The sequence below is a fragment of the Erpetoichthys calabaricus genome, chromosome 16 (genome assembly GCF_900747795.2).
Source record: "Erpetoichthys calabaricus chromosome 16, fErpCal1.3, whole genome shotgun sequence".
Taxonomy (NCBI): domain Eukaryota; kingdom Metazoa; phylum Chordata; class Cladistia; order Polypteriformes; family Polypteridae; genus Erpetoichthys; species Erpetoichthys calabaricus.
In genome coordinates, this window is record NC_041409.2 from 81,926,845 (window position 1) to 81,951,948 (window position 25,104).

A 25,104-nucleotide genomic window follows, 5' to 3' on the forward strand; every position below is an offset into this window, starting at 1 on the left:
CTGTGACGCCAAATAATTGGCAATAATTACATAACTTCATCTAAAATGGGCTCCTCAATAACCTTGTACCTCATCAATTTTATAACTTACTGAATCTAGTACTTAAAGGCAACTCAAAACATAAAAAAGCTGTTAATTACAAGTTAGAAATGATGTTGAGATGAGAAATGTTGGTGTATGAGTTTGTAAGACATCTCCAACCAGCATCAGGCTTTGGCCTACTTTGTGCCAAACTACTTTGTTTTTACAATATAATCAAAAGCTGGTGACAGTTGTCACATATTCAACTTTTGAATTTCTGCAGTTGCAGGTTTTAGGAAAGGAAAAATATGATGATACCACTGGAATTCAGCTCTTTAACAATTCAGTCTTGGCCAATTAATGCATCCTTACAATCGTAAAAAGCATCAAGGGAAGTCACTGCTGGCCGTTAATGTCCATTATAATAAAACATTAGCAAAACCCCTGGAAACCCTATTTACTTTTTCAGAAGGGAAGGGGTACCAGCTTAATACAGATGTTTTCTATGAACCACAGATAAAATGGGGCGAAATGGTGGTGCAGTGGTAGTGCTGCTGCCTTGCAGTAAGGAGACGAGGGTTTGCGTCCCGGGTTCTCCCTGCATGGAGTTTGCATTTTATCCCTGTGTCTGCATGGGTTTTCCTCCCACTGTCCAAAGACACGTAGGTTAGGTGAACTGGTGACTCTAAATTCACTCTAGTGTGTGTTTGGTGTGTGAGTGTTCACCCTTCGAGGGACTGGCACCCTGTCCAACGTTTGTTCCTGCCTTACTAGCTGGGATAGGCTCTAGCCATCCACTGTGACCCTGGTCTACTTTAAGCAGGTTGCAAAATGACAAAAAATGTTCATTCAATGGGAAAATTCGAATTCATAAAAGTTCTTTGATTTTTGGTGTTCCCCTTGGGCTCGGAATGAGGGAAGTGTTGTCTGAGCAAGTATCCACTACTCTTCTTTAGAACTGGGATTAAAAAAGAAAAAAAAGTATATGCAGTATATATAGTGACAACTTTTAATAAATAATTTAATGTATATGTGGGAATGTACATTAATTGGGTTATAGTTACTTTTTTTTTTAATACAAATGGAGTAGAACCTCTGAAATCTCAGAGCTGTGTCCTATTAACCCTACATGTTTTATGTAATTTGACTTTTCATGCATGAAATTGGAACACAGTGTGCTGTTTGATTTCTGTAGAGTAAACAACAAACTAAAAGTTTAGTATTATGTCAACACTTCTTTTAATTATATCTGTAAATTTAAATGCATTAAAAGTGGTGATGTGAATTTGTATATCCCCAATATAATCATAAACCCTACAGTGTGTATCTGACAAATTATGGCCACCTTTGCATATATAGTGCATACAGTACTGCCATGTTGCTTTCAAACACTAAGCACGATTACTTCAAGCATTTTATATTTTTGGTATGTAATTCATGTTTTAATTAACCATCAAGAATTTCACAGTGGCTAGTTAAAATCTTTCATGATTCTTTCAAACTAAGGCACAACTATAAGGTAATCACATGTCAGTTGTTGACAGAAAATGTAATATTAGGAAATAAGCACCGGTTTGTTTTCTAGATTTAGAAAGTCCACAAATGCTTTTTTATCTGTTAGTACACAGCACTTTATATTGTAAATTAAAAGCCAGTCAGTAATTAACTGGACAGGATGCAAGCTTTTTGACCTTAAGAGTTGTCTCAGTGACCAAAACCAATCACCATTTGGCTACCACTCATTTATACTATTTACATAACAAATCACAAGAGTGCATTACAATTGCTGGCATACTTCTACAAATGAATTACAGGAGGATTAAGTTACTTGAATAGGATAATGTTGGAATTAAGTGGTGAGGACTGAATGGGTACCCTTCTGACTATTCAATTGAGATCCTTAGTTGCATTGTCAAATCCACTGCAGCTCCTTAAAAAATATATATATTCTAATCTCTTGTAACAGAGATAAGCTAATTCTAAAGGTGGAAAGAAAATGTATTTTCCAAAAGAAAATGTTTTCATAACATAAAGTATGCTTTTATATCAATAATCAATAGTATTGTAGTCATATAAACATTTATTGTCTTTGAAATGGATGGTTGGAGATTTGTCCCAAGGGAAAATTTACCATTTTTAAGAGAAGCTCAAGAAATATTACCTCAAACAACAAGCACCCTAAAACATACACAAGAATTATAAGACGACCTGGCTAATGATAAGAGAGCAGTCATAGAGAGGCACTATAAAGGTATATTGCCGTAGGTAATTAAAAGCCCCTGCAGTGTTTCTTGACACACTTCTGTTGACTAACTAACTGTTTAAAAGTCCCTGAATGTTAGTGTGTCACTGAGAGGATGTGCAGCATTGTTCATAATGGCATTCAGGTTTTGTATTCATTCTCTACTCCACTACTGCCTTTAGGGGGTAGAGAGTGCATCTCATAAATGAGCCTGCCCTTTAATTAGCTTGTTGATTCGGTGGGCTTCTCTTGAAGTGGTGTTACCAGCACAGCATACCACAGTGTAGAAAATCTTACTGGCCATAACAAAGTTATAGATGTGTTAAAGGAACACAGTCTCTTAAGAAAAAAGAGTCTACTCTGCAGTTTCTTATATGGTTCCTCCATGTTAATAGACTAGTCGCTTGTCAATTATATGTGCATTTTATATAAATGAATAATGCTGAAGTGTTATGGTTTGTATTTTTCTTTAATTTTGTATGCTTTTCCTGAGGTGCTTTTTGAAAAAAAAAATATATGCATATAGTTAGGTTTTTTGACCTAAGGATTCTGAATTAAACATTTGTTTGCATCCAGAAGGTGTTGTTGAAATGTTGATTAATTTTAAAATCTTTTCAGTATGTCATTTTGTTTATGTAGGGCACCAACATCTGGAGCAGTTGACACCACATTGCTAGGTAAATACCTGGAAGGGAGCAGTTGTGACATCACATGGCTCATGGGTATACAATGTCAAGATGAAAACTTCCCTGTTCATCCAAGTTTGCGGAGATTTTTGAGTGTGTACTTTGTGAGGGTTCTCTTGGTTAATGATTCTAGTGCAATGATTTTTGACTATGATTTAGGGTTCTGTCTTTAGTATTGACAATTATGTTACTGACTTGTGAATCTTGCATGTCCCTCATTTTCTAAAACTAGTGCTGTATTTCCTGTTCAGGGCAGTACACAAAGTGTATCAACAACATTTTCTATACTGCATACCAGTGTAAATATGTTTCCTGCAAACCGTGGCTTGATCTTATCTGTTATAGACTGTGGCACTCTTTACACAAGACTTTGTACATAGTGGAATTTTGATGGACCACAGTAGTTTGCTTTTAAAGGAGCCTCAAGCTGTTAAAGGAGATCAAGTGTTTTAATCCAAGGGCTGGGTATAAGCATTATTGGAAGGAGATGATCCGCTGTGGTAACCCCTAATGGGAGCAGCCGAAAGAAGAAAAAGAAGATCAGAAATTAAACTACTTCAAATATTTGAATATTAGGTGGTTCACATAATACATTTTTCTTTTGCTAAACCACTTAAAGCCCAATGAATATGGGATTAGAAAATAGATAGATGGATGGATGAACATAATTTTTTTTTAATCCTAACAAGTTTAAAAAAAAAAGCTTTAGAATGACAGTAGCTTTTCTAATTCTAGGATAAATGCTGCTTGAAAATGAACCCATTATCACAGAATGTGACCCAAAACACGATTCAGGTTTTCTTTCGATTAGCAATAACAGTTACAGGGAATTTTCTAAATAATAACGCACTGTAATATATTTAACATGACATGGTTCAAGTTTGCTTTCTATTAACAATAACAGTTCCAGGGAATTTTCTAAATAATAACACACTATAATATATTTAACATGACATACTCAGCAGCCCTGTACTGCTCTGGACTCACTGAATATTGCCTTTGGACATCTGCAAAACTACTTTGTTCTACAGTTCATTTAACTAATGATTTTCAGATTCATTTAGCAGTAGTACGATTAATGTTTCCTGTTTTGCCCATTACCACATTTCACATGCCAAAACTCAGGCTGCACGGTCACTTAAAAAGACAAAAAAAAAAAAAAACCCCACTGCCCAGACAAGTTGTTTTTATGAAAAACTCATTCATTTTCGTGAACCTAATTATTCCTGAACAAGTTTGTAGTGGTAACAGGGCCTAAACACCAAAAATGGCCAATATTTTAAGCTTTGTTTTGTTTTGATAGAACTATAAGTCTCATATTACAACGGACATTTGAGGCTTGTTTTCTATTTGGCTCCTGAGTATAGTTTTGTCAGTACACAGATAATAATTAATATTTTGCTTATATTCCTAGAGGATTACACTGCATGATTAATATCTGCAGGGAAACTACACTTTTACACTATCATGCTAGGGAGGAAAATCTTTAAATGGACAATACGGTGATCAATGACTGTTTGTTCACATTTGCTCCAACAAACAGGGTTACCTGGAACAGCATAAGAACAGTGTGAAGCTCCACTGTCAACACTCACGGTGTCTTATGTTAGAAATTCTAGGCAAGATCACACACTAGACTTATTAAAGCGGACACTTTTCAGCTATAAATATAATATTGTTTACCAGACCCAATGACTTATGATGAATTACAATTTAGGACACAACAGAATTGTTAATACCCATTTTTACAACAGGAGCACAGACATATTAAGTGACTTATTCTGGATCACACAGCAAGCTGGATATGAGGAATGAACTTAGTGGTTTAAAATCTAATACCATAGCCATCACTCCACACTGCCTTTGGTGATAATCAGCAGGAGAGGGAGACGAGACAAATTATCTTCAGCTATTTTTGAATGTTTGGAATATTTTTTCCATGATTTGTTTTCTTATAATGATTTTTTTATTGCTATTCCACATTATTTTTGTTGTATTCTTGATGACACCATTTGCTGGAGTTTCTTTCCAAGGATCCTCTCCTGTTGAGGCTTAACTGCGGGACAAGCACTAATTTGTGGCATTGCAGTCTCCATCATATTTTACAGCAATGCTTCCTCTGTGTATTTTAAATCAATTTAAAAATAAATAATTAAATGCTTCAGACTTTGGGGTTTTAAACTTTTCCCCTCTTTTGACTATTAGGACCGTTAAGAACATTTACAAAAATATTTAACCTTTTCCTTTTTTTATTTCTATTTTTGATTTGGAATTTTAACCTCTACTACGTAAAACATATTAACTAAACACACATATTTTTGCACTGAAAAAAACATGCTCATTGATCAGAATTCCCGATTAAAGAAAATAAAAAAGACTTTTGACAGGAACAGACTGTTAAAACCAGCACTCTAATAACCTGAAAATTCTGAAGGAGCTTTGAATCCTGATGTGAAGACTCTAAAGGGAAATACCTTCAACTACAACAAGAGGTACTGTTTAATGCTACAGACCTGTGTCTAAAGAATTATCTTCTAAATTTCTTTAAAATTACCCTTTAATTGACTTCACCCTATGCTCCTTTGTTAAGAATTGCCCTGCTTACTCTCTACAATTTATTTCTTTTTCCTTAAGGTGAAATTATCAATCTATCCTACTTACTCATACCATGCAGCAGCTCATCCATGGATTTTCTTCTAAAGTTGTTATGTCCTTCTTGTAATGTGGACATTAAAACTGCTCATAATATTGCATATTTGGCCTCAAACATGTGTTATACAGCCAAAGAATCATAAGAAAGCTGTAAATAATTTTTATACTCATATGAAATCTGGTCGTAAAATATTTCAAATGTAGTAAGCATTTATCTGATTCTAATATAACATAAATAATCATGTCTTGATTATATGTTTGACTTTATTATTGTTATAAATATTTTTTGCTTTTCTTTAAGCACTTTAACATTTATTATGAAAAGGGCCCTCTAAAATAAATGTATTTACTGCCGGTCTAATGAAAAGAAAGAATAAAAATTATATCTCAAAAAAGGCAGAGTTTATTGTTTTGGGGTAACTAACTATAGCATGAAAATAAAAAGTACTTTGGATTGATGTCTTTGTCACTGAAGAAGTTTGCAATTTCATATTCTCCCTTCACCCACATGCAATGAAAGTGAATGTTTGGTTAATGAGCAACTGCAAATTTGCCCAGTACAAGAAAATGTGCTCGTTAAACATTGGTTCATGCCATGTGTCTGATGCTGCAGAGTTAGGCTTTATCTCTCCATAATCTTAAAATGAGCACTTTGGATTCTGAAAACAGATACAGTAATCCCTCGCTATATCGTGCTTCGACTTTCGCGGCTTCACTCTATCGCAGATTTTATATGTAAGCATATTTAAATATATATCGCAGAGTTTTTGCTGGTTCGCGGATTTCTGCGGACAACGGGTCTTTTAATTTCTGGTACATGCTTCCTCAGTTGGTTTGCCCAGTTGATTTCACACAAGGGACGCTATTGGCAGATGGCCGAGAAGCTACCCAACCAGAGCGCTTATTACGTATTAAATAAAACTCCTCAAATATATTGTGAGCACGGGGGCTGTTCGCACCCCTAGAGGATACGGCCGCTCCTCAAAAAACGCTGAAAGATTACCTTCACCTTACATGTGGCTGCTTTGTCAAGCGATATGCTTCCCGCATGGTACTTCGCATACTTAAAAGATCAAACAGCAGCTATTGATTTTTGATTGTTTGCTTTTCTCTCTCTCTCTCGCTCTGATATTATCTGCTCCTGACGGAGGGGGTGTGAGCAGGGGGGCTGTTTGCACCCCTAGACGATACGGACGCTCGTCTAAAAATGCTGAAAGATTATCTTCACGTTGCTCCCTTCCGTGCAGCTGCTTTGTCAAGCGACATGCTTCCCGCACGGTGCTTTGCATACTTAAAAGCTCGAAATGCACGTATTGATTTTTGATTGTTTGTTTTTCTCTGTCTCTCTCACTCTCTCTGACATTCTCTGCTCCTGATGGAAGGGGTGTGAGCAGAGGGGCTGTTCGCACACTGGCCTAGAGGATACGGACGCTCCTCTAAAAAATGCTGAAAGACTACCTTCACATTGCTCCTTTCCTTGCAGCTGCTTTGTCCGACGGTGCTTCGCATACTTAAAAGCCAAACAGCCCTATTGATTTTTGATTGTTTGCTTTTTTATCTCTCTCTCTCTGACATTCTCTACTCCTGACGCGCACTCCTTTGAAGAGGAAGATATGTTTGCATTCTTTTAATTGTGAGATGGAACTGTCATCTTTGTCTTGTCATGGAGCACAGATTAAACTTTTGAAAAAGAGACAAATGTTTGTTTGCAGTGTTTGAATAAAGTTCCTGTCTCTCTATAACCTCCTGTGTTTCTGTGCAAATCTGTGACCCAAGCATGACAATATAAAAATAACCATATAAACATATGGTTTCTACTTCGCGGATTTTCACCTTTCGCGGGGGGTTCTGGAACGCAACCCCTGCGATCGAGGAGGGATTACTGTAAATGGATTGTCTACCTGACAGGAAAAAAATTCTTTGTTAGTTGTGGTAATTACAACTCAAAGACACATGATATCCTATTTGGTGTTCCACAAGGTTCTATCCTGGGTCCGCTGCTCTTCTCAATCTACATGCTTCCATTAGGTCAGATTATCTCAGGGCACAACGTGAGCTACCACGGCTATGCTGATGACACACAGCTGTATTTATCAATTGCACCTGATGACCCCGATTCTCTTGATTCACTAACACAATGTCTAACTTGTATCTCAGATTGGATGAATAGTAACTTTCTCAAGTTAAATAATGAGAAAACTGAAATCTTAGTGATTGGCAATAATGGATACAATGAGGCTATTAGAAATAAACTGGATGCATTAGGATTAAAAGTCAAAATGAAGGTAAAAAGCTTAGGGGTAACTGTTGACTGTAATCTAAATTTTAAATCGCATATTAATCAGATCACTAGGACAGCATTTTTTCACTTAAGAAACATAGCAAAAGTTAGACCTCTTATATCACTGAAAGATGCTGAGAAATTAGTTCACGCGTTTGTTTTCAGTCGACTAGATTACTGTAACACACTCCTCTCAGGACTACCCAAAAAAGACGTAAATCGTTTGCAACTAGTGCAGAATGCAGCTGCTAGAATCCTAACCAGGAAAAGAAAATCCGAACACATCTCTCCAGTTTTGATGTCACTACACTGGTTACCTGTGTCATTCAGGATTGACTTTAAAATTCTGCTCATGGTTTATAAAGCCTTAAATAATCTCGCCCCATCTTATATATCGGAATGTCTGACGTCTTATATTCCACATCGTAACCTCAGATCCTCAACTGAGTGTCTCCTTAGAATTCCAAGAGCAAAACTTAAAAGAAGTGGTGAGGCAGCCTTCTGCTGTTATGCACCTAAAATCTGGAATAGCCTGCCAGTAGGAATTCGCCAGGCTAATACAGTGGAGCACTTTAAAAAACTGCTGAAAACACATTACTTTAACATGGCCTTCTCATAACTTCACTGTAATTTAAATCCTGATACTCTGTATATCCAATTCATTATAATAACTATTCATGGTGGCTCTAAAATCTGTACTAACCCCTACTCTCTCTTCTGTTTCCTTTTCCGGTGTCCTTTTGGCGGTGGCTTGCGCCACCACCATCTACTCAAAGTACCATGATGTTCCAACAATGATGGATGGATTAAAAGCCAGAAGTCTGTATGACCATCAGCATCAAGTGACTCCATGAGAACCCTAACTACAAAGAGGACTATTTCATTTATGTTAGGTAGAATGCCCAGAGGGGACTGGGTGGTCTCGTGGCCTGGAAGCCCTACAGATTTTATTTTTTTCTCCAGCTTTCTGGAGGTTTTTTTTGTTTTTTCTGTCTACCCTGGCCATCGGACCTTACTCCTTTTCTATGTTAACTAATGTTGTCTTATTTTGTCGTTTATTTTTCTTTTCTTCATTATGTAAAGCACTTTGAGCTACTTTTTGTATGAAAATGTGCTATATAAATAAATGTTGTTGTTGTTGTTGTTGTTGTCTTGCAAACATAAACCTATTATATAATAAAACACTAAGGTCTGTGTGTCCAGTCCCTCAGAGCATTCTAATTGGTCAGTTTGGCTTTGGTGACGCGACGAAAGAGGAAGTGTGAGTGTGAGATGCACAAGGAGGAGTAAAGGTATAAGAGGCACTCTGAGAAAGTCGCCTTCAAAAATGGCAAGTATAAAACTGAACAGGAGTCAGAGAAGCAGCCTTTACAAGAACACACTTGAACAGGGAGCGCCAGTGAAGAGAGGTTCAGACACATGCAAATATAGAGAAAAGACACTGAAAGTACACGTAGGGCAAGAGATAGAATAATTTCAAAATGTTTGCTATTACCAGTCTTCAAAAGGTACCATGGCTAGTATTATATAAAGACAAAATTGTTACAATAAACTGATATATTACTTTAGCAGCATTGCAGTGCTGAGGTTACAGCTGGTGGCTTATTGTTCCTGGGAAATGGGTCTCAATCCCGATGCATCTGTGTGGGTTTTCTCCACATGAACTGGTGTCCTCCCATATTTCAAATAATGAAGGTTAGATAGATTCAGGAATGTAAATTGCCTCAGCATAATGACTATTAAGGTGTGCTTGACTTAATTACTTGAAAGGATCATGGTGTGAAACATGGCTGTCATGTTGATTCTTTGGATTTTGTGTTGTTATAACAGCTCAGCACTAGACCAGCAACATTAATGGTCCACTCTTCTGTGGTGGTTTACACAAAAATGGCTACATCACACTATAATTTTATCAAAGCTCTCATAGAAAAGAGATAAACAAAAAGGTTGGTGGACGTATCAGGCAGCTAAGCTAAACATTTTGCTACTGTGCTACCTCCAAAAATAATTTCAATAATAAAAGCATATTTATGCAACTAAAACTTGTCTTTGTAAAAAGTTTAAAAGCCTTAAACAAGGTTAGATATAGCAGATTTGTTATTTATAGCTGTCACAAAAAGGGAATGTCCAATTTCAGCCAGTCAGTCATTCTCAAACCTCCCAAATCAGGGTTGTTGGGGGCTAAAGTCAATCCCAACAACTTTGTTCTATTTTATTCAGTACTAAAACCATATAAAGAAACATCTTTTGAAGAACAATACAAAATGGGAAAATATTATTAAACAGATTAAAATATAGTGTGTGGTGACCTAACCTGAACAAACTCAAACAGATATACAAAATTATCACAATAACAGGTTCTTTGCACTTTTTCTTTATTGGATTGTCCGTTATTAGCAATAATACAGTTCTATATACTGTTTTGTAATATGAATAATACCAGACACAGTACCTTTGCTAGTCAGACAAAATGATAAATGCAATATTATCTAGTTAATAGAATATAATATTCAATAATAATTCATATGATAAGAAATAGCAAATTTTGAATTAATTTTTATACTGGAATATAGTGAAAAATTAATTTGAATAACAGTTTGGAAATTCTAGGCATTTCTGGAAACAAATGTTAGCCTCTTTTGAAGCCAGACTACCTCGTCATGGGAATAAATTATGCATCTTAGGAAAATTAATATATTTTTCAGCGGTTTTAAGACTAAGGCCAGGCCCAAACCATACCATTAAATAAATACAACTATCCTAATGATTATTTTAACATTAAACAGTATATATTAATTCTTAAGTGCCTATAAAATGCATTTAACCCCCACTGGACTTTTTTCATATTTTACTTAAATAATAATGCATATGCAATAAGCCTGGAATCCTACGCAGGTTTTCCTAGTGCCTTGTGCCCGATATTGTGGGAACTGGTTCTGGTGTTTAAAAAGGCCGAGCTATATTTTTCAAAATAAAACTATTTAAAATTAAAACAAAACACACAATTACCTGCAAAACTAGAGCGCCCAGACATGTAATAGTTTCAAGAGAACAAGCCATAAAAGATGAGAATTTGTTAAACACCTTTAGAATTACAATGAATAATCTGATTTGCTTTACATTTTTGTGTTCACAATTAAATTTTCTGTAGAGTTAATGGCACCTTACTGTGAATCTTATCAGAGTTGGGTATCTTTAACTTGCACTCACCTGAAATACGTTTAATGCACATAGTAGGACTCAATTCAGATAATTATATGACTTTTAAAGAAAAGCAGTGGTTAGATAGCCTATTTAGATTTGTCATACTAAAATGGTGAACAGTGTAATTAGACCTTTTTGATTTTTAAATTAAGATTAGCTTTACTTGTTAAAATTTATTTTAGTCTGTTTACAGTAAATGTTTAAGAGTCCACATTATGGCAAAATACAAATTTTAACAAATTCTAATGAAGGTAAATAGGGGAGTGAATGAATAATTTTACAAACACTGCAATTTTCACATACTGCATCTGCTCTTGCAAACATCAAATTTCAACTATACAGCTAGTTGGCACACTGCATGGAGGGCTGCTGCTGCTCTAAATTAGAGACTACTTTGTTTCCTTTCTAATCAAAATTGTTTGCCAATGTCTGAGCTCAGACCAAGGATTCCAAATGAACAGCCAGCTTAATGAATCTATTCATTTAATAAATATACTGGTTTACAAAACTATATTCTAATCTTTTTGGAATCCCTGTGCATGTTAAATTAAAATAAACAAATAGAGCTAAAGACAATAAGTTCTACTAAGAACATGCTCATTCTTATTTTAAATGCAATGAGGTTATTTCTTTGTCACGTCCTTGGAGTTCTTTGATGTTTATAAATAAAGTAACAAAATTATCGCAAATCAGCTCTTGAGGTATTTGGCATTGCTTGACCAATATTACGAAATACAGCCACACAATTTTTTTAAACTATACATCTCCAGCCTACTCAGAATTTCTCCATTGTGTACAGAAAGCAGAAAAAAGACATTAATATGAAAAGGAGTCAGCCCCCAGACTGTTACAAAATGTATCTGCACCCAAAAGGACTTTCTACGAAAAGCTCTATGCTCTATGGATTTTTTTGAGCGTCCCAGGCTAAGGTCTCATCCTACAGACGTGAATAGTGATATTTAATCAAAATCAGATTAAATTAAAGCAAATGTACGGACAGGTAGTTGCTGTTATCCTCAAGATCAGGCATACATAATGACAACTAACTCAGTGGTGCTAATCTTGGAAGTAGATGGGGAAGTGTTGTGTGGAAATGCAAAAAACAATAGCAACATTCATAATACATAATAGCTTGAAAACTCTAAATTTTGCATTCTTTTAAGGGCAATTTTATTTCATTGACATGGTAGTGCTGTAATTTTTTCCTACTAAAGTGTGGGATTTACTCTGGTTACACCTGACGCAGTAAATTTAGGAGTCCAAATGTTGTGGGATAATTACAGCCTTTGTAATATTCTAAAGCCTTGGTGTGACCTTACAGGATTTCTTACAGACATTTTTTGCCCAGTCTGGGAAAGATCAAGTGATCTGGCACAGAAATTGTGTTTTTTCCTTTTGGAAATCTTTTGTACTTATCTTGATCGCTTCACAAAGGCTTAACTGTTGGCACATAAGACTTTTCATTAAATGTCTGCTTTAGAAGAGTGCATTATTTGTAATGAAACTCACCCAATACAAAAACAAAACGAGAAAACCCCACAATGATAGGCGAAGTCTATCTGACTTTTTGTATGATCAACCAATGAATCTTTACTTTATAGAGTATTTGTAATAACAAGAACTATCAAAAGTGATTTTCAAATAAATTATGAGATGTATGGACTTCCCAGTTTCAACTTAATTATCATTCTGAGGCTTACAAAAATGTATAATTAGAATTACATATGGAAAAGCCTGTTGCCTATTAATTAAATTAAAACCACAAACCTTCACAAAAAAAAAAAACTTATCCAATCACATTATGAGTTTTAATGGAGTACATTATGAGGCTTAACTTTTGTGATTTCAGCTGTGTGCATGTTTATAATCGCATTAGGAAATCTAGCCTAAAGTGATTCTGAAAATAGTTCAGATATCTTCCAGACAATGGACCAGACAGCTAAAACTGGAATCCACTAGCTAGCAGGCTTAAATCCCATCTCTGCTTCGGTGCATGTTCATGATTTAAATCTGTACAGTTAACTTGTACATTAATACTCGAATCCCTGAAGCTTACGAAAATATTCATAATGTCGGGCTACCTTAAATTCCCTCGCAACTCATCAGCAGTGTCTTAGTTTTGCAAATGTATCAGTGAGCACAAGCAGCAAACAGCTTGCTATCCCATCCCTTCAGGCAGCTGAAGTCAAGTCAGATGCAAAATTCTCAGAGCTAGAAGTAAGGTGTCTAGAATTGTGTAGGTTAAATAATACATCACTATTTGGAATACAACAATCTTTGTAAATGTAGGATGACAGGAAATGCAAGGCATGAAATGTTGAACACACAACTAAAACAGAAACATTTTTCACGTTATAGTAATAACTGACAAATTGTTGATGTGAAGTTTATAATGAGTGAAGACTGAAGTCCAAATATCAAATAAACACTTTCACCAAAGGGATAACAAAAACAAGTGTGCTTTTATTCAGGAATATAACCGAAGAAGAAGAAATTGTTCAATTTACATGTTACTGGCAACGTGTAAAAACTGAAGCCAAACTATCAACTGATACGAAGTAGACATGTCCTCTTGACTGGTGCAGAGTTAAGGACTGCTGCCTCATAATCAACAGGTTGCAGATTCGATCTTGGGTCCTCTTCACATTTACCGTTTTGAGTAGTGTGTTGCTATTATTGTTACTATTACAGTATATAATAAAAACATGCATTCGATTTGAGTCTGTACCCGGCGGTGTAAATTTATGGTACTTGTAAAAGTTAGCACTGAAGGGATAAAAGCAGACACACAAACGCAGCTCAGTAATTTCTTCTTGGTGAGCAAACAGAGACCACAGTGTCTAAGGTGGATGTTACTTTTCCTCGCACATGGACATTCACATCAACATGCAATATGAACAATTTTTTTATTCAAGAATCCAAGATTAAAACTGAATTAAAAATTGCTCAAGTTAAGTTTTATTCAAGAATAAAACTGAATAAAAACAAAAATCGTTCAAATTCAGTTTTATTCAAGAATCTAACAATAAAGCTGAATATAAAATTATTCAAATGACATGTTGATATCAATGTCCATGTGCAAGGAAAAGAAACATCTTTTACAAGTACCATAAATTTACACAGGATGTTATAGACTCACATGAAATGTATGTTTTTGTTATACAGTAATAATAATAGCAGCTAACTACTCAAAGCACTAAATACAGAGAAGACAGGATTTGTACCTATTACCTCACCATTACTAAATGGTAGCTTATTCACTGGGCCATTTACGCAGATCCATAACAGAGCAGCGATACCACTATGACAATTGGTTGAAAATGAAACTCGCAAATACACAAGTATGTAAACGTCTTATTTTGTACCAACTGATAGATGGGTTTCAGCAACATGTCAATTGAGCAATTTCTTTTTCTACGGTTTTATTCTTGAATAAAAGCATACTTGTTTTGTTACACCTTTTGTGAAAGTATTTCTTCGATATTTGGGCTTCACACATCCTACACTTCACATCAAAATTATGTCGTTATTATTATGACATATGAAAACATTTTCTGTTTTAGCCAAGTGTTTAGCATTTCTTGCCTTCAATTTCCTCTGTCACTCTATATTTACACAGATGGTTATAGACACGGAACACACATGAAATGTATGTATTTCAATTCACGGTATTTCATTACCTATATAATTCCTTACAAACATATCACCAGATAATCACTTCAACACAGAGTTCAGCTGTGAGGATTGCAGCAGGACAATGCTTTCATTTGACTGAATTGGGGTGGGGGGGTGTAGCAGCCTGTGTTTTGCTAAACTACACATGTGCAAAACGAGCTTCTTGGCATATGTCAGGAAAGGGTCAGGAACAACGAAAAAAATCATAAGCTTCAGGGATTCTAGTGTTAAAAACATGTTCATAAAGAATGAATAATTGTGTTGGCCACTGTTGCAGCTCCAGTTTCAGTAAATTAATAACTTATCAATTAGGTTCATGTCAATATTCTTCAAAAGAGTGGACAGAAATAATAACTTTCATTACATCATAAAAGATGCTCACAGACACAGCTATGTTAAATGTGAAGTTGAAAAAGTAAACCGACCGGTATGTGGTCTTAAATATAACATTCTAAATCTCAAAAACTTTCCCAGACAAAGCACCAGTTCATTGTAGCCCCATTCATGCACATACACACTTGTATAACGGCCAGTTTAGAACCAGCAATCAGCTTAACACACACACACACACATCTTAGCAAATATGGGATGAAAACTGGAACTTCAAGAGAAAAAGAAAATATACATTAAAAAAAATAATAGCTTTTAAATTAAAATCTAATTTTTTACATACCACTCTCTCAATATCAATATCTTAGGGTATGAAACAGAATATCAAACACAAAGACTGGACTGAAAAAGATCATTTTAAACTTCTTCCTATCTAACTTTTTTTTTTCCCCAAACACCAGTATGCTTTGAAGTTCTTTACTTTAATAAAAAATGTACCTGGTATCTTAATGAATGACCAGCCATGTCGAGGGTTAATGGCCATGACACCTCCAGGACTTTCTGGAAAGAATTCTGGAAGTCTTCCCACTCTGTTAGTTGCAAGTGCTGGATCACCATACAAGAAGCATTGCTTCGCCATGAAATTTCCACCTTCCTTCATTGCCGCCCATTCATACTCAGCACTACGGTCATTACAGTACTGTTCCATTGGGACTGCAGACACCTAAAATGAGTACAAAGCAAAAATGGTCAATGCAAAAATAAGAAGGTTTCAAAAGATGTAGCTGATTAATTTGCATTTAAACTGTGCCTTTTGGTTTCATTTTCCTTTCTTTTTTTGTTGCATTGATGTAAGCTCACTTTGTCCTCAAATTGATCCTTCACTAATGTGTTACCTTTTAATTGGGAATCCATGATAAAACAGTAAAAGTAAGAGAAGACTAAAACTGACAAAGGTGTTGTTTTAGCGTAGATTAAATATTTTGAGAAATCTGGTGGACACGGTTAACTAGTAAAAGATCAGAGCATCTACTGAACAAAGCATTACAAACAACTGGACAAGTTCAGAGTCAAGTCCAAGCAAAAAAGCTAAACACATTAAAGCACAATAATGAAAAATAGGCAAGATATCCATAACACAAGATCCAAATAATAAAAAAAAAAACAAAGTTTAAAAAGTCAAAGATAGTTTTGAGAAATGATACTGAGCTCACAGAGCTTGCTTACAGACACTTTAAACTGAAACCCAGAAAAGCTTCAGGCATTTGATTCCTACTTCTGGTCAATGACACGTACGACATACTGTATAACTTTCGGTTAGATCAAGGATCAGCAGTACATTTTCTAGTGAATATTTGTCTTTGACCATCACTCACAAGCTATAGAAGATATTAATTATTTCAGACTAGCCACAGTACCTGTCAAAGAAAAGTAATAGAATATTAAAAATACTTGCTATCTCTTGCCATACGTGTAATTTCAGCATCTTTCCTCTTGCATTTGTCTGATTGTCTCTTCTCCAACGCCCCCTCTCTCAAGGGCATTCCCGTAAAGTTTCTTTCTCACCTCTTGTTCAGTTTTACACGACACCAAAGCCAAATTGGCCAATCACATTAAAGTCAAACTGATCAATCAGATTGCTTTCAGGGACTGGCCACACAAACCTTAGTGTTTTATTATATAGTAGATGTTTAGAACTGAATCAGGTACAATGTTAGAAAGAACTTAAATCAGTGTGGCAGAAGAGAAGAGGATAAATTTGAAGCTGCACAATTCTAACTTTGCAACCACAAATATTGCTTAACTTAAAAAGGCTTTGCCAACTGCTTTCAACCTTTGACAAACAGTCACTTTGACATATTCAAAATTAAGGTAAAGGTTGTTAACGAACAGCCTTGATAGTTAAAAAAGCTGGATCAAACATTCCCTTATAAAAGTGCAAGATAAAAAACAACATATTTTCTAGGACAGGAAATGGTCAGTGAATTTGTGTTTTTCCAAATCTATGCTAAATGAAATTTCAAAAGGGTGAATAGGAGTACAGTAATCCCTCCTCCATCGCGGGGGTTGCGTTCCAGAGCCACCCGCGAAATAAGAAAATCCGCGAAGTAGAAACCATATGTTTATATGGTTATTTTTATATTGTCATGCTTGGGTCACAGATTTGCGCAGAAACACAGGAGGTTGTAGAGAGACAGGAACGTTATTCAAACACTGCAAACAAACATTTGTCTCTTTTTCAAAAGTTTAAACTGTGCTCCATGACAAGACAGAGATGACAGTTCCGTCTCACAATTAAAAGAATGCAAACATATCTTCCTCTTCAAAGGAGTGCGCATCAGGAGCAGAGCATGTCAGAGAGATAGAGAATAGCAAACAAATCAATAGGGCTGTTTGGCTTTTAAGTATGCGAAGCACCGCGGCACAAAGCTGTTGAAGGCGGCAGCTCACATCCCTTCCGTCAGGAGCAGACAGAGAGAGAGAGACAGAGTTTGTTTTTCAATCAAAAATCAATACATGCCCTTCGAGCTTTTAAGTATGCGAAGCACCGTGCAGCATGTTGCTTCAGGAAGCAGCTGTACAGAAGGTAGCAACGTGAAGATAATCTTTCAGCATTTTTAGACGAGCGTCCGTATCGTCTAGGTGTGCGAACAGCCCCCCTGCTCACATCCCCTACGTCAGGATCAGAGAAAGTCAGCGCAAGAGAGAGAAAAGTAAGTTGGATAGCTTCTCAGCCATCTGCCAATAGCGTCCCTTGTATGAAATCAACTGGGCAAACCAACTGAGGAAGCATGTACCAGAAATTAAAAGACCCATTGTCCGCAGAAATCCGCCAACCAGCAAAAAATCCGCGATATATATTTAAATATGCTTACATATAAAATCCGCGATGGAGTGAAGCCGCGAAAGGCGAAGTGCGATATAGCGAGGGATTACTGTATATTAAAATTTAAAAGTCCGATAAAAGTCAGTTTCCAAATATGAAAAGCATGGCTTTCCCTATGTCTTTTTGAGCTGTCAGCACTGAGTGCAAATCCTGCTTTTCTTTAGTGAAAAATAACAATTCTATGCAGCAAACCTGCCTTCAATGGTACAAAATTTATTAGAAAAATCAATGTTGGTGCTCCCTTAACAGTAGTGAGCATTGTATAAGTTCTCAATGTTGTTTTAATGATTTAATAATTGTTATTTATATAGTGCCTTTCCCATGCTTCTTCCACTGCTCAAAAATGGTTGAGCATTTCAAGAAACATTTCATACAATTATTTTTTTTTAATTACTTTTACTTATCACTCTGTTTGTCTTTAGGATAACTTTGGAACACTTCATTAGTCTTTGTTTACCAAAGTAGAAGACAACAACCCAAGAGTCTGTCTTCTGCATTTAATGGCCACTCCAGAGAGCATTAGCACAGGTCTCACTGGTGGAATGTCTTCAGTACTTTAAGGCGTCTCTTGTTCTTTGCCTATGTTTCACCTTATATAGTTAAGAATGAATTGCAACAGTAACCCAGAAAGTATGTTTGTTTTTTGTCCTGATGTCTCAGATTACAAATATGTTTTTTCTCAAGTGATCAAAAGCTCAACTACCAAATTTTATGTAACTCTGGATTTTTCTCTCTATATGTTTTCCCATTGAAACAAACAACATCCAAGATAAATAAAGTGGTCAATGTTCAATAGGGATAGAATTCAAAATTAAAAGTTGAAGGTAGACATCAAAGGTTGTCTGAAATTGTTTATTTATTTAAAATCTGATAAATTAACCACACTCAAGTTGGAAATATGTTTTTATCAGTTTACGGAAGATTACCACCCTCTTGTCATCATGAAGATGTTAATGACATACACACAGTTTAGGACACTGTATGCTGTATAATCACATATACACACTATCTGCATGAGAGAAGACTTAATTACACGTCTAGATTAAAAAGTACCTTCTGCACATCTCTGTATTTGATCTCATTATGACTACAGCCATTTCCTGGTCACGAATCCCTTAGTAGCAGTATTCATTATGCATCATCCGGCATACCATCTGCTTCAAAGTTATTCTGCCAAATTCTGGTGAGTTACTCAAAAAATTAAAAAGTAGCAGACATATGCTAGGCTTTCAGCAACAGTTCTCTGGTTGGGAATGAAGCAGACTCCGTATGGAATTGAGTCTGGTACACTAATATAGAAATCCAAACAGACAACAAAGCCTATATTAGATTAGAAATTTGTGCAAAAAAAAAAAAAAATCCTTAAACCATTTTTAAAAACTAGTTTAGTTTACTGTAGAATATCAACAGCAAAAAAAACAGGCGGATCGGTGCGGCATCCGCAGTAATGCGGGCGCTGCATCGGTCTGTCGTGGTGAAAAAGGAGCTGAGCCGCAAGGCGAAGCTCTCAATTTACCAGTCGATCTATGTTCCTACCCTCACCTATGGTCATGAGCTATGGGTAGTGACCGAAAGAACGAGATCGCGAATACAAGCGGCTGAAATGAGTTTCCTCCGCAGGGTGTCTGGGCTTTCCCTTAAAGATAGGGTGAGAAGCTCAGTCATCCAGGAGGGGCTCAGAGTAGAGCCGCTGCTCCTCCGCATCGAGAGGAGTCAGATGAGGTGGCTCGGGCATCTGATCAGGATGCCTCCTGGACGCCTCCCTGGTGAGGTGTTCCGGGCACGTCTAACCGGGAGGAGGCCCCGGGGAAGACCCAGGACACCCTGGAGGGACTATGTCTCTCGACTGGCCTGGGAACGCCTTAGGATTCTCCCGGAAGAGCTAGAAGAAGTGGCTGGGGAGAGGGAAGTCTGGGCATCTCTGCTCAAGCTGCTGCCCGCGCGACCCGACCTCGGATAAGTGGGAGACAATGGATGGATGGATCAACAGCAAAAAGCTTATACAAAAAACTGATACCCACTTGAGTCTAAAACATCATTATTACAGATCAGAAACGACTGTGATGATGTTTAATCAGTATTTCTTTCAAGTAATATGTCTTTGGTTCAGTTTGTGACTTAGGACAAAACCAGTTTCATTACTTCTGTCAGGATACAAACCAATTGAAATGACTGAAATCCCTGTCATCACAACTCCCCAAAAAGCATAATCAAAGTTCAAGCTTCTGCAAGAAAAGACACACCAACTTCACTCACTGGCCAGTTTTTTTAGGTACACCTGTTCAACTGCTCGTTAATGGGAATATACAATCAGCCGGTCAATTGGAAGCAACGTAGTGCATTTAGGCATGTACACATTGTCAAGGCGACCTACTGGAGTTGAAACCGAGCATCAGAATGAGGAAGAAAGGTCATTGAAGTGACTTTGAACGTGGCAAGCTTATTGGTGCCAGATGGGCTGGTCTGAGTATTTCAGAAACTGCGGATTTACTGCGATTTTCACGCACAACCATCTCAAGGGTTTACAAAAAATGGTCCGAAAGGGGGAAAATATCCAGTGAGTGGCAGTTCTCTGGGTAAAAATGCCTTGTTGATGCCAGAGGTCAGAATGGCCAGACTGGTTCGAGCTAATAGAAAGGCAACAGTAACTGAAATAACCACTCTCTACAACTGAGGTGTGCAGAAGAGCATCTCTGAACGCTCAACACGTCGAACCTTGAAGCAGATGGGCTACAGCAGCAGAAGACCACGCCGGGGTGCCACTCCTGTCAGCTAAGAACAGGCAACAGAGGCTACAATTCGCACAGGCCCACCAAAATTGGCCAATATAAGATTGGAAAAATGCCGCTTGGTCTAATAAGTCTTGATTTCTGCTGCGACATTCAGATGGTAGGGTGTACCCATCTTCTTATGGCTAATTCCAGCAGGATAACATGTCATGTCACAAAGCTCAAATCATCTGGAAATGGTTTCTTGGACATGGCACTGAGTTCACTGGACACAAACGGCTTCCACAGTCACCAGATCTCAATCCAGTAGAGCACCTTTGGGATAAGGTGAAATGAACGATTCACATCATGGATGTGTAGCTGACAAATTTGTAGGAACTGTGTAATCCTATCATGTCAATATGGACCAAAATCCTTGAGGAATGTTTCCAGCACATTGTTCAATCTATGCCACAAAGAATTACAGCAGTTCTGAAGACAAAAGGAGGTCCAACACGATACTAGCAAGGTGGACCTAATAAAGTGGCCGGTGAATATATGTGACATCTGTGTAACATTGTAGAAGAGATTGTACTGAAAAACAATAGAAGGTCAATACTTCCAGATACTCATCCTGCAAATAGTTTATGTCATACGTTTTGATTTTCTGTATATTTATTAACATTGATGTGTTTTCAATATTAAATAATATATATATATATATTTTCTTATGCTAAACTTAAACATAATGTTGCTCAAAGTCCTTTACACACGATGCAGATCAGATTTTAGTATGAAATACACTTAAATTAACAACAAGCATTCCTGTTTTCCTTTTAATAAACAATAAGCTATATATGGCAATAGCATCCTTAATAAATAATACCACCCTTACACAACATGAATAACAGACAATATATATAATATTGTGTGTGTGTATATATATATATATATATATATATATATATATATATATATATATATATATATATAGATATATATATATATATATATATATATATATAAAAAAATCCTGGGACGAGACAAGACTTTTTAGCCTGGGGTGAGACGTGCCTTTATCAGAGAGATACTTTCATATCCCGCAAGACGAGACTTTGTGCCAAGAGATTTACCCAGGCCCGGGGCCAGAAACAAAAGACAAAGAGTAGATGACAAAGTAAAACGTCGTAAAGAATTCAAAAACGTTGGCGCGATACACATGCAGAGCACGTTAGAGGTAATGAAAGTACTAAAATTTGAAAATCTCAAAAAAATAATAGTAAAGATCGCATTTGTGTAAACAAACAGAAATTATTACTTGGTGAAATAACGGAACAGTGAAAAGAGATTGAATATATTGTTCAGATTTAATCTTAAAGTCGGAGACTTGTAGATCGTCTAATTTGTGTTATATATACTGTATTTTTTTTCATTATCAATCTATAATGGCTGCGGTGGGTTGGCACCCTGCCCAGGATTGGTTCCTGCCTTGTGCCCTGTGTTGGCTGGGATTGGCTCCAGCAGACCCCCGTGACCCTGTGTTCGGATTCAGCGGGTTGGAAAATGGATGGATGGAATCTATAATGGGATCATAATAATTAGTTAGTAGAACCAAACAGTATACAACTTTGAGGTAAAACATACACATACAGTAGGAACTGCACTTAAATACTTGAATTCATAAGTAATGCCGCTTTCCCCAGATAAGAAACAAAGCATAACTGTGGCAATTTCTTAACCTGCTCAAGGATAATATGCTGCAATAAGGCAGTTTTATTATTACTTAGAAATTAGCAAAGAGGTAATATATAGAAGAAGTATCTATGAGTGTGTAACTTCTGTTCTTTAGTCTTCTTCTGTTATTTAGACTTTGATGGAAAGTTCAAATTCCTCCACTTGTCCTGTAAAACTGGAAATGGTCAAGACCACAGTTTAAACCTTACAGAACTTATTACTACATGCTGTATAATTTTGGGCATAGACTACAATGACAAAGTGAAGATTTTTTTATACTGACAGAAAAATAAAACTACAACAGTAGGCACATACTTTAGTTATAGAGCACCCAAATGTGGAATAATCTACCAGCCAATATAATAAATATCAACTGCATTTCACTTTTTATTTAAGAATGAGGTCTGTTTAGTTTAACTGCTGTTGTTCATACTGCCTTTTTAATAATTATTTCAAATATTGTGACTGGCTATTACTGAGTCTTTCCCATTATGTTTCACTTCTCCATGTCTGCAATGGCAATTGATTTTGATGTCATTCCATCCAAATGTATTTCTGTGGGCCTGGGAACATGATCTGAAAATGGATGTGCTATTTTACTTTAGCATGAGTGACAGGCCAAGCATATTCCAATAAAATCAAAAAACTAGTAGGTCATGCTGTAGTATTTCTTGTCACTTGTGGCAAGAGAACCAGCAACCTTGTGGTTTAGAGTCTTCAGCAACTGCACCACACTGCCAGCTTCAACATAATTTCAGGCTGGTGGAAACAAATACTGGATGTGATTATTACACTCTATATTTTTAACTGCACAGAGTGTTGTTAGAGTGTAATGTATTTCTCTAGAAGGCGAATTTATTCCTGAAGCAAACAGTGCACAAAAATTTAATCATGGATGGCTGTACACATTAGTAATTTATGTATAAATTCTACCACCTCTACCACACTTGCGTGTAATGGTCAAACTGCGAAGAATATAAAAATATCGGCTTTACAAGACATACTTCAGTTCTTTGCAACGGTCATTATAGTTAAACAGCACAAATGACAAAGATTGGGTATTTAATGTGGAAAATTAAATGTGTGATACATGACTGTTATTTTCAAGCAAGTTTATTATCTTATAGAACGGAATCAGAGACAAAGATAAGGTTCATAAACAAACCATGCATTTCCTTATGCTTAACACAAATATTTACTTATCTGGGCATTAAGGGTAAAATGTTGCAGACGCCTTTGCCTTAGGTGGACAGTTTAGGAGAATTACTGTGTCTTATGTTAGTACTGAGATATTTAAGTCAAATTGGAAATGTTTTGATTGGAGATGAAAGTGAGGTAAAACTACAAAGTACCACTTTTTATTCTGGATTTTTGAGTTCACGTGGTACATTAAATTAAAAAGTAATCTGACTTGTTAGTTTCCCTTCCCTCCATTTTAGGAGTGTAATAACTGCATCCCGCTGAAATCCAAAAAATTAATCAAACCTTTGGCTTTATTTCTTTTGAGGTGTTTCTCCTAATTATTTTCAGTTGCTATTTATTTAGGAAGAGTTACAATATCAGTCTGTATTTTAGCAAGTGACATGCATGCTTAGTTGGATACAGATCAGAAATTGTTCCACCTTTTTCCGCTTGAACTCTTTGGTTTAACTGGCAGTGTGTTTTTTGAGTCTTTGTCCTTGCCTGCCTGTATGCCATTCTGATGGTTCAGTTATTAGTTACATCGATAAAGATGAATTGGTCAGAGACAGACATTTATGCCCAAGCCAGGATGCGACATTCATCTTCTTTCACAGATGAATTGGTATACTTTGGACTGTGTGCAGTTTCTTTTGTTTGTCACAACTTTATTTGGTCGCGGTTTATCTTTGCCTCATATGCTCATGACACTTAAATTACAGAACTCCACTAGTATGTCTGCTTACTTTTTTTACCAATTTCTAATCTGTTGTCTCTATATTTGTTGCAAGTGAGATGATTATATCCCATAGTTTGGTCTTTATACTTCTGCTACCAAAGACTTGCATGAAAAGTACTCTGTGTTCCCATCATCCTTTCACTATAGGAGTGACTGATAATTTTAGTGACTGTTTTAAAGTCTTTCTTCACTACTCTGATCTATATCTTCAAATATGGTGGGTTTCTGTCACCACCTATATCATTGCCAGGTGCCGAATACACAAGTTCTTTATCTGAAGGTATTCTGAATTGCTGATTTTACTCTGGTCAGTTTCTGTGCTATGTTTCTGATTATTTTTATCTTCCACTAACTGTTCTAGTCTTTCTTCTTTACACTGGTCCAGGACACCTGATTCCAAATCTGGACAGCAAGGTTATAAAAGTATAAAACCATCACTACAGAATCACAGATTTTTCATGGTAGTGTCATTGATGTAACCTGAAAACACCTGACTAATATGGAATACCTGGTTGTCAGACATTGTGTATTTATAATGGGATGGTACACAAGCTGTTGGATTTTTCAACAACATTAACTTGAATATGAAGAAATACAGAAACACTTTTCTCTTCAAGAATATTCCCATGTTTTGTTATAGCAAATAAGAAGAATAGCAGACCTGTAAGTGCTAAACGTCTCTAGTGTGCATTTTAAGCCTGCTACTTTGACACACTCTCAGACATGAGAAACATTATAGACATTATCAAGCCAGACTAAAGACACT

General features: G+C 36.3%; 1 protein-coding gene across 2 annotated transcripts in view; it reads right to left on the bottom strand.

Moving 5' to 3' along the window:
* ino80 (INO80 complex ATPase subunit) overlaps positions 1-25,104 on the bottom strand; it is a 191,659-nt gene that overhangs the window by 68,622 nt on the left and 97,933 nt on the right. For both annotated transcript variants that reach the window (XM_051919982.1, XM_028821952.2), the window contains exon 26: positions 15,590-15,815. In XM_051919982.1, the coding sequence (XP_051775942.1) occupies positions 15,590-15,815 (226 nt within the window). The remainder of the gene's footprint in view (positions 1-15,589; positions 15,816-25,104) is intronic.